Source organism: Megascapheus bottae, chromosome 16, assembly GCF_031878675.1.
Source record: "Megascapheus bottae isolate mThoBot1 chromosome 16, mThoBot2.hap1, whole genome shotgun sequence".
In the NCBI taxonomy this organism is placed as follows: domain Eukaryota; kingdom Metazoa; phylum Chordata; class Mammalia; order Rodentia; family Geomyidae; genus Megascapheus; species Megascapheus bottae.
The window spans coordinates 40,499-54,765 of NC_143524.1; the positions used below are offsets into that span (position 1 = coordinate 40,499).

General features: G+C 47.8%; 2 protein-coding genes across 3 annotated transcripts; both read left to right on the forward strand.

Annotated features, from left to right (window-relative positions):
* The first annotated feature begins 6,578 nt into the window (after positions 1 to 6,578).
* Positions 6,579 to 7,877, forward strand: Scgb1c1 (secretoglobin family 1C member 1). Of its 2 annotated transcripts, XM_090348630.1 has the most exons (3): positions 6,579 to 6,633; positions 7,209 to 7,408; positions 7,845 to 7,877. In XM_090348630.1, the coding sequence occupies exons 1-3, from the start codon at positions 6,579 to 6,581 to the stop codon at positions 7,875 to 7,877; spliced, it is 288 nt and encodes a 95-aa protein (XP_090204756.1). The 2 variants fall into 2 exon arrangements, with proteins under 2 accessions (XP_090204756.1, XP_090204755.1); XM_090348629.1 differs by lacking the exon at positions 7,845 to 7,877 and having other exon boundaries at positions 7,209 to 7,447.
* A 1,216-nt stretch (positions 7,878 to 9,093) lies between these two features.
* Positions 9,094 to 12,284, forward strand: Cimap1a (ciliary microtubule associated protein 1A). Its single transcript, XM_090347056.1, has 7 exons — positions 9,094 to 9,245; positions 9,623 to 9,739; positions 9,892 to 10,092; positions 10,438 to 10,539; positions 10,736 to 10,857; positions 11,612 to 11,752; positions 12,038 to 12,284. The coding sequence occupies exons 2-7, from the start codon at positions 9,631 to 9,633 to the stop codon at positions 12,125 to 12,127; spliced, it is 765 nt and encodes a 254-aa protein (XP_090203182.1). The 5' UTR covers positions 9,094 to 9,245; positions 9,623 to 9,630; the 3' UTR covers positions 12,128 to 12,284.
* The last annotated feature ends 1,983 nt before the right edge of the window (positions 12,285 to 14,267 follow it).

Genomic DNA, 14,267 nt, shown 5'->3' on the forward strand with positions numbered 1-14,267 from the left:
TTTACTTACTAGTGATATAATTAAAGCATTTTGTGTTAGCAATACTTCATGGCTATCCTATACTCAAATACTATTCATCATACTGGGAGTTCTTGGCAGTGTAACAAGGTGGATCATATTTTTATATAATAGTTTAAACTATTTTATATACTTTAGATATAAAAATGCAGATAAATCACAGGGTGGCTAAATGAAAGTACAGGTCCATATTTGAAAATCATCTCCATGTATAGATACCAAAGTACAGGGCCCAAAATTAGAATGCTTAGGATTCTGAAGTTTATTAAACAAAGAGGGCCCTGGACACTGTACACTGTCCCTTAGTGTATTTGCCTAGGGCTGGCACTGTACTACCTGAAACACAGCTCTGTTTCTGGATTTTTAGAAGTTAGCTGCTGGCTTCCAATTGCAATTCTCAGACCTCAGCTTCCTGAGTAGATAGGATTACATAAAAAAAATTTGATAAATTCACATGAAACTACATTGGAATTAGAAATTTCTCTTCTATAATCTTTACATACTGTTTGTAAGAATATAAATTAGTCCATCCTTTATGGGAAACAGTATAGAGGTTTTTCCAAAAGGTAAAAGTTGAACTACCTAATCCAGCAATACCACTCCTAGGTATATGCCTAGAGATACCTGCACACATGTGCTTATTGTGGCACTGGTTATAACACCCAAGTTATGGAATCAGTTTAAGTGTCTATCAATGGGCAGATAAGGAAAATGAGACTGTAGAGTTAGGGTGTATATATGTACATGTGTGCACATACACACATGTACATGCTATGAAGTATTATTCAGCCATCAAGATGAATGAAATCCTGTCATTTGCCAGAAAAAAATATATGGAATTGGAGAGCATGATGTTAAACACAATAAGCCAAAAATAGTTTGTCAGTATCTAATTAAGCTTACTCTGTAAATCAGCAGTTCCACTGGTGGAACAGCATCAAAACATTTTACAAGAAGTTCTCGGGCCGGGAGTTTGGCCTAGTGGTTAAAGTGCTTGCCTAGCATGCATGAAGACCTGGGTTCAATTCCTCAGTACCACATACATAGAAAAAAGCCCAAGTGGTGCTGAGGCTCAAGTGGTAGTCTAGCCTTGAGAAAGTCCAAGGACAGTGCTCAGGCCCTGAGCTCAAGCCCAGGACTGGCAAAAAAAAAAAAAAAAAAAAAAAGTTCTCATGGGCCCAGGAGTTTGGCCTAGTGGCAGAGTGCTTGCCTAGAATTCACAAAGACCCAGATTTGATTCCTCACTACCACATACATAGAAAAAGCCAGAAATGGTGCTTGTGGCTCAAGTGATAGAGCTCTAGCCTTGCTCAGGCCCTAAGTTCAAGGCCCATAACTGGGATGGGGGGAGAAGTTCTCATGGTATTGACTGGCATAGAAAAGAACAGTGGAGATGTAGGATAAATGATGATGGGAGAAAAAAGGGCAGAAAGCTGGCACAGTGGCTCACACCTGTAATCCTAGCTACTTAGGAGGCTGAAATCACAGTTTAAAGCCAGCCCAGGCCCTAAAAGTCCAAAGTCTGTGAGACTATTATCTCCAATTAACCACCAGAAAACTGGAAGTGGTGCTGTGGCTCAAGGGGTAGGGAAGTAGCTTAAGCTGAGGAGATCAGGGACAACTTCCAGGCCCAGAGTTCAAGCCCCATGACTGACAAAAAAAAAAAAAGAAAAGGGCAGAAAAGATTTTTCTAGGTCTTGTGGTAGTAACATAGAGGCTCCTTTTGTGAAATTTCATTGACCTGTATCATATTTTAATGCACTTTTTGTATCTATTATTTTCTTTTGCTCAACAAAGCCAAGTTTATTAATTAAAAGATAATGTTAAATAGCAGAAAGGAGGGTTGTGAATAAACTCTAGGGTAAAGAATGTGTTCGTGTTGACTGTCTTGGTGGATTGAAGGGTGTTCACTCATGTCAAAATATACATTAAGTACTTTAAATAGATGTGGTCTGTTTTTGTTGAATATACCACAGTAAAGCTGGTAGAAAGTAAAGGTTTCAGGCTGTAACTTGGCTTAGTGGCAGAGCACTTGCCAAGCATTTACATTTGCAAATTGTTCTGATGATTTTTGAGCCCGTCTTAAAAGGAAACATATAATCTAAAATAATCAGTAAAATAAAACATTCTAAAAATTAATTATAAAATCATCAATCTTAAGTTGGAAAAAATGTATAAAAGAAAGTTATATTGCCTGGTGCAGTGGCTCATGCTTATAATCCTACCTTCTCGGGAGATCTAAAGATCTAAACCAATATCTAACAATTGTGGTTCAAAGCCAGTCTGGGCACTAAAGTCCATGAGACTCATCTTCAATTAACCAAAAACTGGAAGTGGTGCTGTGGCTCAAAGGATAGGGTGGTAGCCTTGAGCTGAAGAGCTCGGGGACAATGCCCAGGCCCAGAGTTCAAGTTCTACATACAACCAACAAAAAAAAAGTTATAAAGAAAAATTGACATCATTTTTTTGCCAGTCCTAGGGCTTGAACTTAGAGCCTGGGCACTGTTCTTGGACACTTCCACTCAAAGATAGTGCTCTGCCACTTGAGCCACAGCACTACTTTCAGTTTTTTCTGTGTATGTAGTATGGAGGAATCAAACCCCAGGGTTTCATGCATGCTAGGTGAGCATTCTACCACTAAGCTATGCTCCCAGCCCAAAACTGACATCTTAATAATAAAAACAGTATACAGATATGGGAAATATAAACACAACTACATAGACATAAAAACTTATGTCTCACATTGATTAATAACTATGATATACAAACCCTTAGCCTAATTTTATGTTCTAAAAATTAAGAGCCTGTGATTGTATACAGAGATTCCCTTCTTGAATACTTGTTTGCTAAACACGTCATTTGAAATATGATGTAAAACTCAATATTAATAAATTCTTTAATTAAAAAAAGAAAGAAACCAGTATACAGAGAATCAACAAAAATAGATATTGGAGCCGTGCACTGGTGGCTAATGACTGTAATCCTAGCCATTCAAGACGCTAACATCTGAGGATCTTGGTTTAAAACCAGCCTGGGCAGGAAAGTCTGTGAGAGCCTTAACTCCAGTTAATCTGAGTTCAAGCCCCAGGAAGGAAAGAACGAAGAAGGAAGGAAGGAAGGAAGGAAGGAAGGAAGGAAGGAAGGAAGGAAGGAAGGAAGGAAGGAAGGGTAATGAAATAATGCAAGTTGTGGGTCAGTTAGGGGTGTCTGTGGTAAGGGAACCCTGTTGTGCCCTTTCTAGATACTAGTCAATGCCACATCTAAGGAGTAGCTAGGTATGAGCCACCAGTGACTGGCTAACTGGATACTTTCTTTTTAACCAGTTTTGAGGCTTGAATTCAGGGCCTGGGCACTCACTGTCCTTGGACATGTTTTGCTCAAGGCTAGTTCTCTGCCACTTGAGCCACGGTCACTTCTGACTTTTTTCTGTGTATGTGGTACTGAGGAATCAAACCCAAGGCATCATGCATGCTAGGTGAGCATTCTATCACTAGGTTACTCTCTTGCCCCCTAATTGGATACTTTTAATAGGAAACGATGAATAATCCATCACAAAGGATGTCAAGAAACTACTATCCAGCCAGGCGCAGTGGCTCACACCTGTAACCCTAGTTACTCAGGAGGCTAAGATTTGAGGTTCAAAGCCAGCCTGGGTACTAAAGATCAGGAGACTCTTTTTTTTTTTTTTTGCCTGTCCTGGGCTTGATCTTAGGGCCTGAGCAATGTTCTTGGTCTTTTCTCAAGGCTTCAGCTCTACCACTGGAGCCTCAGCACTTTCAGCTTTTTTCTATGTATGTGGTACTGAGGAATTGAACCTGGGTCTTTGTGCATGCTAGGCAAGCACTCTACTACTAGGCCAAACTCCCGGCCCCAAGACTCTTATCTCCAATTAACAACTAGAAAATGGGAAGTGTGGCTCGGGATCAAGGGGTAGGGCAGTAGCCTTGAGCTGAAGAGCTCAAGGGCAGCGCCTAGGCCCAGAGTACAAGCCCCATGACCCACAAAAAAAAAAAAAGAAAAGAAAAAGAAACTAATATCCACCTCACATAGGAAATTTCCAAAATTTCTAAATGTTCAGGAAATATGAAACATGCTCTACATCTTTAGTAGTTAGGGGAATTTAAATTAAAAGCATATCAAGTAGACAAACTATCAATAGAGCTATGGAACAATTTGATTCCTGTGGACTGAAATTAAAGTACAGCTTACTATATATAGGAAACTGGCTGTTGGTAGTACATACTAAACTTTCACAACAACCATAGACTCAAACACATGTCCAAGCCTGGTGCCAGTGCCACACACCTATATTCCTAGTTACTTGGGAGGCGGAGATCTGAGGATCGCCGCTCAAAGCCAGTCCAGGTACTAAAGTCCATGAGATGCTTATCTCCAATTAACCACCAGAAAACCAGAAGTGGTGCTGCGGCTCAAGTGGTAGAACTATAGCCTTGAGCTGAAGAGCTCAGGGACAGCACCCAGGCCCAGGGTTCAAGCCCCATGACTGACACACAAAAAAAAAAAATAAGAGAGAGAGAGAAAGGAAGAAAGAATGAAAGAAAGCAAGCTCCACACATGTGTCATAACATACAAGTATTAGTACTAGGATATGCAGGATGCTCTAGCAACAATGAAGCTGTAAGAGACCACTGTCGCAGAGTACTTTCCCAAGATCACACCTGCAGCAAAGGCCATGACCTCACTGAGGCCTGTGGGAGCACAAAGTTTCAGGAGTGGAGGATCTCACAGAAGAGGTGCTCAACCACACTGGAGCCACAGAATGGCAGGCACATCCTGGGGCCAGTGTTCACACAGGTGTTGGTCAGGCTCATGGCCCACACAGCAGCCACCAGGAGTGTGCATGCTAGGGTACCCATCCGTGTGCTGTGGGTGGCCAGCAGATAGCTGAGTAGTGGGATTGGAGAAAAGGAAAAATGGCAAACTGGATGCCACCAAGGGATGCCAAGGGGCCAGGAGTTTGGCCTAACGGTAGAGTGCTTGCTCAGAACTCATGAAGACCGAGGTTTGATTCCTCTGTACCACATACATAGAAAAAAAAGCTGGAAGTGGTATTATGGCTCAAGTGGTAGAACTCTAGCCTTGAGAAAGCTCAAGGACAGTGTTCAGGCCCTAAGCTCAAGCTGGGAACTGGCAAAAATCAATAGGGGGGGGTGCCAAAAGGGTGACCTATAGAGGGCAAAGGAAAGTGTAGATATTGGGCCAGAAAAATCTCCAATGGAGCCACTCCACCTATCAGGAAGTTTCAGAACCACAGATGCCTGAGCCCAGCCTTGGGGGTTACTACACTATCAGTCTAGACTTGGGCCAGCACTTACAGACCTACCAAGGCAGGCTCCACTGCAAGGTGGATAAACTAGCTCTTCCCTGACTATACCTCACCCATGGAATTTTGCTGTAGATAACTTCATTACATATATCTTCTTCGTTTTATAGAATGCTGTATAAAATTATCTATGGAATTAATTTTATGCTATCAAAGCAGAAGTCTAAGTGAGTATAAAACACTAGCATCATGAACAGAACTAGGCTGGATGCCGGTGGCTCACACCTGTAATCCTAGCTACTCAGGAAGCTGAGATCTGAGGACTGTGACTCAAAGCCAGTCCATGCATGAAAGTTCATGAGACTTTTATCTCCAATTAACCACCAGAACCAGAAGTGGCACTATGGCTCAAAGCATTAGCCTTGAGCTGAAGAGCTTAGGGACAGAGCCCAGGCCCAGACTTCAAGCCATATCTGGCCAGGAGAAACTCAGAGCCAACTGGAGGAAAGAGAGGGGTAGAATGCGAAGAGCCATGCAGCAAGAGGCCTGAGAATGTGGGTATGGCAGGGTTCCCTAACAGTGGGAGTATGTGGAGCTGAATGTGGAAGGAAAGCTATGCAGGGATGGGCAGTGTAGAACTAGCACTTCTGTAGGAGACAGGACTGGCTTTCGAAGGAGCCATCAGCCACCAGAGGGCAGCAAAGGACAGGAGAAAGACTAGGCCACGGTGGTAAGCTATGTATGTTATCAGAACAAGATTGAATTCCTGCTGTTGTGACCAGGCCCCACTGGTTGCCTCTTCAAAGTCTCTCGGGGTCTCTCTGGATGCGGTCACCTACTTCAGGCCTCCTGTGGTCCTAGGTCCTCGTTCTAGGAAACCCTGCCCCTCCATATGCTCAGGTTCCCCTCCAGACTGACATTCCATCCTGCTGGGAAGGCTCCACCCCAGACCTTCCCCAAATGGAGCTCAGGGCCATACAACACAGTAAGCAAAGAAAGGTACACCACAAAACCATCACTGCAGCCTCAGGGCTGCAGAGACTTTGGTCCTGGCCCCTCCACCCTACTCACCAACAAGCCCAGAGGCTCCAACCCCTGGGTTTATCCTGATTCAATTAACTCCATTCACTGTAACTCCTTTGGCAAAAGCCTGGTCATGCCTGCCCAGCTTGCCTGACAGGTCTTGATGGACAGGTCAAGCCCAGCCCCTAAGGCAAGCTGCAGCCAGCGAATACATAAAAGCCCAGGGTCCTCTAAGCAGCTCCTGAGACTAGCCATGAAGAGGAGTGGTGCTCTCCTGCCAGTGGCCCTTTCCCTGCTCTGCGTCTTAGGTGAGTTTAGGCTGTGTTTTCAGCACATTCAGGATGGGGGAGAGGGGCACTAGGAAGCTGAAATGCATGAATCTTTCTACCAGACACAGGCACCAGAGAGACTCTCCCATGCTCAGCACTGCTGAAGATTCTGTAGCTGACAGTGCATTTGACAGGCTGTAGAAAAATGTATGTTCAGCTGAGGTAGTGGAATTGAAGAGGAAAAATGAAAAACTGGAAGTATATGGAATCTTCTGACCTCAATCTTCACCCCAGCCTACCTCAGTCCCTGATGAAGCCCAGCCAGGCTCAGCCACCAAATCCAATGTCACCTACTACAGCTCAATCCAGCTTGACCCAACCCCTTCATCTAAGCTAATTTTAGCTACATATCAGGAGGAAATGATGCTGTATCAGGGATGACTTTTCTTTCCTAGTGAGACCAGGGAAAGGAAAAGACAAATGGAAACGAGAGCATCTGGGACTAGAGTAATGACAGAGGGGTCTGCAAAGATGAGGCCCTGGGTCTTTCAGAGAGGTTTTGGGGAAGGCTTGGAGTGTGGGTAGCCCTGCTGTCTTCTCCCCTTACAATATAGGGCTGGCCACAGGAGAGGATGACAATGAGTTTTTCATGGACTTCCTGCAAACGTTGCTGGTGGGAACCCCAGAGGAGCTCTATGAGGGGCCCTTGGGCAAGTACAATGTCAACGAAGATGCCAAGGAAGCACTAACAGAGCTCAAATCCTGTATTGACGGCCTGCAGCCCATGCACAAGGCGGAACTAGTCAAGCTTCTGGTACTGGGGCCTGGGCTTTCACTTCCTCAGTGCCTGTAATCCTTCCTAAACCCACCTGTGCATGGTCTCTGAATGGTGTCCCTAGGCAGAACCCGAGATCCCTCCAACCTTCTGACCTGCTTCAGATAGCTACAGTGAATACCCCAGAACCCTTTACCTACACAGACTACTCTGGGCCCCTTACGTCTGATCCCCACTCCCAGCTCACGAGCTATGTTCTGCAGACATGCGTAGACATGCACATACTCAGTGAACCCCATGCAGTATGTTTGTTCACAACGTCCCAGATGCTAGAAATGGCTCGGTTGCAGTGTGCCAGAACCGGTCTTCTCCCCAACATGCCCTTGAGAAGGCCCAGGACTACCTGTTTCGTGGAGCTGTGGATTTCTGGCAATTACTCACTAACTCTCCTGGTTCACATGTATCTGCCTTCCAGGTTCAAGTGCTGGGCAGTCAGGATGGTGCCTAAGTGGACCACAGGCATGGTTCCCAGTAGGCACAGGACCAGCCTGCAAGCAGCCCTACAGCGGTTTACCCACAAGCAAATTCATCCTTCAACATGAATCAATAAAGCCTCCTGCAGTCTGGGCCCTGGCTCCTGTCTCTCCCAAACACCCAAGGATACACTCCTCACACCAAGGAGGCCTAATGGAGGAGAACCCCCACCAAGAGGGACACACAGGAGTGGGCACACTCTGTGGGAGACTGGACCCGGCAGACACCATGTAGGCAGGGATGGGTCACAGAAGATGAATAGATGAATAGGCAGCCATGTGGACACAGGGAGGCTTTGAGGAGGGGGAGGGAAGACTTGCAGTCCTAAGACCAGGGTAGGAGTCAGGGGCTCACAAAGAGAAAATGACCAGAGCGTGACAGAAGGGACAGGACCCCCAGCTGTGCTGAGGGCTCCCTGTGAAAGCTGGTGATTCTGTATCGTAGCCATGCATGAGAAGTGCATGTGATAATTCAGGCAGCAGATACACAGGTATCAAGGGCTTTAAGAGCAACCTCTCCCTAAAAATAACCAAAGGAAAGAGACTCTAACCTGAGGCTGAGTCCCAAGAGGATCCTTAATAATTTCAAGAAGGAAGTCCACCCAAGAAGATACTCAAAATCTGAGGTGGGAAGTTTGTTTAACCAGTGGGATGCTGAGACACACAACAGGGTTTGAGGATGTTCAGCAGGAAGAAAGCCTTCTCATGCTGACTCCTGTTTCCCACATCTACACAGACCCTAATCTCTAGTGCTAGTCACTAGAATCTCCAGCAAACAGAGCCTCTTGTTTGTTTCTCTATTATCTCTGGATTCTAATGGGGAGATGGCTGAATGGGATCATTATATTCACTCCCTGCCCACCCCAGGCTCTGGGCCCTGTGAACTCTTTGCCCTGTTCCACCCCAGTGTACCTCCCACCTAGCCAAACACAAAGCGGAGTGAGGTCTGGAGAAGGTGAGGATTCCTAGAGAGTATGGAGCCTCTGGAAGGGTGAAGCCTGAAGAAGATAGGAAGGTGAGGATTCCCAGAGAGGATGTCTGGAATAGGTAAGGGTATCTTTAAGGGAGGTCCCTAGAGAGTGGAGCTTAATGAGGGGCCCTGGACAGAGGCCATTGTCTCCATCATACACACTATGATCTAGAACCCCCCAGTCCTAGACAGCTACATTCTAGAGTTCAGGGGTGGGGGCGACTCCTAATTCTCCAAGCCCCTGGGGTGAGAGGGAGGCCTTTCTTTCATGCTCTTCTTTTGGGAACTGCCTGGCACAGACGCCAGGGGGACAAGCCCACCTGTGTGGAGGCTGGGTCCCAGGCTGCCCTGAGCCTACTCTCACGCAGAGGAGGTGAGGCCTCCTGACGAGCCCCCTTCCCCCTAAGACACCACCCAGCCAAGCAGCTCCCATTCTCTCCTACCAGTTCCCTGCCAAGTCATACCCAGGGATCTCCAAGTAGAATGGACCTTCCCTTTAGGGCCCAAGGCCTCCTTAGAGCCAAGGGGTGAACAGCATCTCTGGGACAATGCTGCAGGGCCGGACAACCCTTCTGGCTAGGGAGAGCATGGAAGGCTTGCACAGCCCATAACTGCTTGAGACCCCCAGAGGTGACTGAAGCCTGCAGCTCTGCCCCATGTGTCAGCAGGACCAGGGATTAGGAGTGTGGGGGCCAGAATGAGATGGGCCAGAGCCTCCCAGCACCTGGTCACCCTCTTGTCCATGGACAGAGCCGGCCATGGCGGAAGAGGTATGGGTAGGCACTTGGAGGCCCCATCGTCCCCGGGGACCCATCATGGCCCTCTACAGCAGCCCTGGACCCAAGTACCTGATTCCACCCACCACGGGTAAGAGCCTAGGGGCTGGGTAGGGTGGGAGGGTACAGGAAGGAGCCAGGAGCCAGTGTGAGGTCTGGGGTGGTTCTGGAGCTCAAGTTCCTGACTTTCAATGGAGAAGCGGGATGTCTGGCTCCAGCTGCTCAGAGAGACTGTGCTCACAGGCTTTGTGAAGCACACACCTACCAAGCTACGGGCACCTGCCTACAGCTTCCGGGGAGCCCCTATGCTCCTGGCAGAGAACTGCTCCCCAGGGCCCCGCTACAGTGTGAACCCTAAAATACTGAGGACTGGCAAGGACATCGGCCCCACCTACTCCATCCTTGGGCGCTACCACACCAAGACTTTGCTGACCCCCGGACCGGGTGAGTAACCCCACCTGAGGCTCCTAGACAAGAATGAATGTAGAGATCAGGGTGGAGTGAGCTCAGTCTCATCCTCTGGACCCAAGTATTAGGCCAGAACAGCAGAGCCTGAGACCCTGCAGTCCCACTCTGACCTGGCATTCAGGAGCCCAGTCCACAAAAATTCCTATTCCCCTACTTGAAAATGGTCCTGAAGTTTGCTTTCACCTCAATATCCTGGTCAAACCCATTCACCAGAATGCTTAGGCCAAGGCCTCAGTCAAGAGTTGTCAGGGTGCCCTCTGTGAGTACCCTAGTCGGAGCACTTGCATGCTTGCTGTTCCTGCGCCTCCTCTCCCCCCTCAGGTGACTACTTTCCAGAGAAATCCACCAAGCATGTGTTTGACTCGGCGCCCAGTCATTCCATCTCAGCACGGACCAAGACCTTCCGAGTGGACAGCACCCCAGGTCTGTCACAGCTCAAAACGTCAACTGGCCGACTGGAGGGAAAGCCCTAGGGGTAGAAGAGGAGGACACTACATGGTGGGGATTCTGAGGGTAGAAGAGGAGGACATTACATGGTGGGGACTCTGAGGGTTGAAGAGAACCCTAGAAGGCACTGGGAGGCCCCTGTGTGAACAGAGGCTCCTCCTCCATCCCACAGGCCCTGCTGCATACATGCTCCCGGTGGTGATGGGGCCGCACACTGTGGGTAAAGTCTCCCAGCCCTCCTTCTCCATCAAGGGCCGCAGCAAACTGGGCAGCTTCAGTGATGACCTGCACAAGGCAAGGGCTTCCCGGAGACCCAGGACCCACCTACTAAGGGCCCCCTTCATCCTCTGAATGCAGTGGTGGGGAGGAGCCAAGCTGAGTGCAGCTTGGGAGATGGTAGTGTGGCTATGAACAAGCAGAAGGGGCTTGTGGAGCACTGGCTGGAGGGCAAAAAGCACTGTTAAGACAGGTGCAACAATGAAACAAGGTATGTTCTAAGCCAGTCTAACCCAGGCGAGGTGGCTCACACCTGTAATCCTAGCTACTCAGGAGGCTGAGATCTAAGGATCATGGTTCAAAGCCAACCCAGGTGCTAAAGAATGAACAAGAATGAATGGTGAGACTCTTATCTCCAATTAATCACTAGAAAACAGGAAATGGGGCTGTGGCTTAAGGGTAGAGCAGTAGCCTGGAGCTGAAGAGCTCAGGGACAGTGCCCAGGCCCAGAGTCCAAGCCCCATGACTCCCTCCCCCAACCCCCCCACAAAAAGGTATGTTCTGAGCTATTAGGAGAGTTCTAGCTTCTCTAGACTCAGGTTATTGCCCTCACAGCCAAGAAGGGACAATGCCCCAACGTAGAAGGGATGTATGTTGGACTGGAGCACACTGGGGATGTGATTAAGTGATGCTGAAAGTGTGGGCTAAATCCTACAAAGCTGTTCAGTGGATTCTGTACCTATGGCTGAGAAAGATGGGGGCCAAAGCACCCTGGTGACATCAGGGTACCAAACTTGTCCCCTTCTCTCTAATAACACCTTTCACCTCCCAGACCCCAGGTCCTGCAGCATACCGCCAGACTGATGTGCAAGTGACCAAGTTCAAGGCACCACAGTATACCATGGCTGCCAGGGTGGAGGCCCCTGGAGACAAGACTCTCAAGCCAGGGCCAGGAGCCCATAGCCCTGAGAAGGTCCAGGAAGCAAAGCCTAGAGAGGCTGGGTGGGGGTCTGGAGAGGACACACACTGGGTGTGTGGGGAGGGGAGAGGCCTTTATGGCTGCCCTGTGGATTCTTGCACTTACCTGAAGCAACTCTTCAGGTGTGGGAACCAGAGCCCCAACCCTTCCCCAGCCACTGTGAGTGAATACCGCTGAGTACTCCATGCTCAGCAGGCTCTTCACACCTGGCCATCTTGGCACCAGGTTCTGGAGGGAAAGCAGCCCAGCTCTGCCAGCTCACAGGCTTCTCTCTCGCAGGTGACCCTGACCAAGCCCTCTGCTCCTGTTGTCACCTTTGGCATCAAGCACTCTGATTATATGACACCCCTGGTTGTGGATGTGGAGTAGTCCCGCCCCACCAGTTCCACATAAGAGGTCCCCACAGGAGGTCAGCTGAGCCATGGATGGGAAGCATCCTCTACCAATTTGGCCACTGCTGGACTGCTCTGCAAAGCACAGCATGCTTATTTGGGCAAGTTTAACAAATTATTTTTTCAAAACTGTATTCCCATTTACTAATCCTGTTTCTTGCTGTGTCTAAATTATGAGACAAATCACAAATTCCATTCTTAAGGGTTTGTCTTAGGAAAGTGACAAATTTTCCTAAAAGGAGCCACCCCCACCATGGATTGTCAGTGCTAGCACATAGGAGGTCCCATTCTGGCTTTCTCAGAGCCCTACATAGGAGAACAGGGGGGGCCCAGACCTCTGCTTCACCGGTGCTTGTGCCTACACTGTGGCTTTCTCTGAGAGTCCTGATCTGTTTCCCTCACCCACTTGAATCTGGACCATCCATAAGTGTTTGTTGTGGGGAGACGATGTATTCAAAGCTGTGTGGGCATCTCATACAGGCATCTCATGCAGGCACCTCACACAAGAAACGAAGACAGAGTATGTCAATTCCTTCTTCATAAAGCTGTTTATTCAAGTTTTTATTGCTGATAAGTTCTTGAACTTTGAACTATGGGATGCAGCCTGGCAACTTGTCAACATAGCCTCTCATACTGAGCCTCTCTAAGATCTTTTTTTTTTTTTTTTTTTTTTTGGTTTGCTGGTGTGGCAGGAACCAAATTGGAATCCCACTTATCCCGTGGGTAAGGTGCCAGGTGCATAGAAACAAGCTGGAGGCTTACATTTTTGGCCTGATCCAGTGGCCATGAGGCTACCATCCCCTTCACAGCAGTCATACAACAGAAGACTGATACAGAATAAGGAACAGAATTGCTAGAGGACTACAAATAGCTGTGGGGACAGAAAAGTGAGAAGCAGCGATGGATATCCAAGGGGAACATAGCCACAGAGTCTATAAGAGATGACACAATTACCACTGCAGAGGAACTCATCCCAAAGTGCTGGTCAATAGCCCATCTTGTGTGTGCAATGCAAGACTCCCAGAATCTGGTTTATGTCTCACAGCTTAGCCATGTCCTCAGAAAATGAGCAGTACAATGCCCAGAAAGACAGGGAGGCAGAGCTGAACCATGATGTGCCCAAGTGCCTGCAGGGACCAGTGAGGAGGTGACACAGGCAACTGCTGCTGTTATTTGATGACAGACAGAGGACTAAGCCAAAACTCTGGTGCACAAAGACATCCAGAGGTGAGGGTGCAAAGGGATGCCCATGGAAGTGACACAAACTTTACCAGCCCAGGGTTTCAGGGTAATAACAAAGCCACAGAGAAAAGGGTGGTAAGAAGTGAGCTATGCAGAAGCCAGAGAAAGCCAAGCACAAAGTAGGCCCCTCCTTCTCCATGAGGTTTATGGAATCAGCCAAATCCAGCAGAAGGGCTGAGATGAGAAAAGGTGACTATGGTGAGCATGTGCAGGGAAAGGTGGGGTGCTGGACAAGTAGGGGAGGGTCTTGGGGTTGCAGGCTAGAGAAGGGAAGGGCTGCGGCACTGAGAGGACAGGCTGTGTCAGCCTGGAGCTTGCACAGAACTGCAAGATAGATAGATAGATAGATAGATAGATAGATAGATAGATAGATAGATAGATAGATAGATATTCCTTGAAGATGTCTTTACAAGCTGAGAACAGAAAGCTCAGTCCTGTGATCCTAGTTACTAGGGAGGTTGAGATCTGAGAATTGTCGTTCAAAGCCACCCACCCAAGAAAGTATATGAGACACCAATCTCCAATTAAGCACCAAAAAAGAAGTAGAGCTGTGGCTCAAGTGGTAGAGTGTTATCAGCTAAAAAGGTCCAGGGATATTGCCCAGGCCCTTAGTTCAAGCCCCAGAACTGACACAAAAATGGAAAAAAGAGGTGCCGGGAGTTTGGCCTAGTGGTAGAGTGCTTGCCTAGCATGCACGAAGAACCGGGTTCGATTCCTTGGTACCACATATTTAGAAAAAGCCAGAAGTGGTGCTAAGGCTCAAGTGGTAGAGCTCTAGCCTTGAGAAAAATCCAAGGACAGTGCTCAGGCCCTGAGCTTAAGCCCAGGACTGGCAAAAAAAAAAAAAAGGAAAAAAGAAAAGAAATATCTTTTAC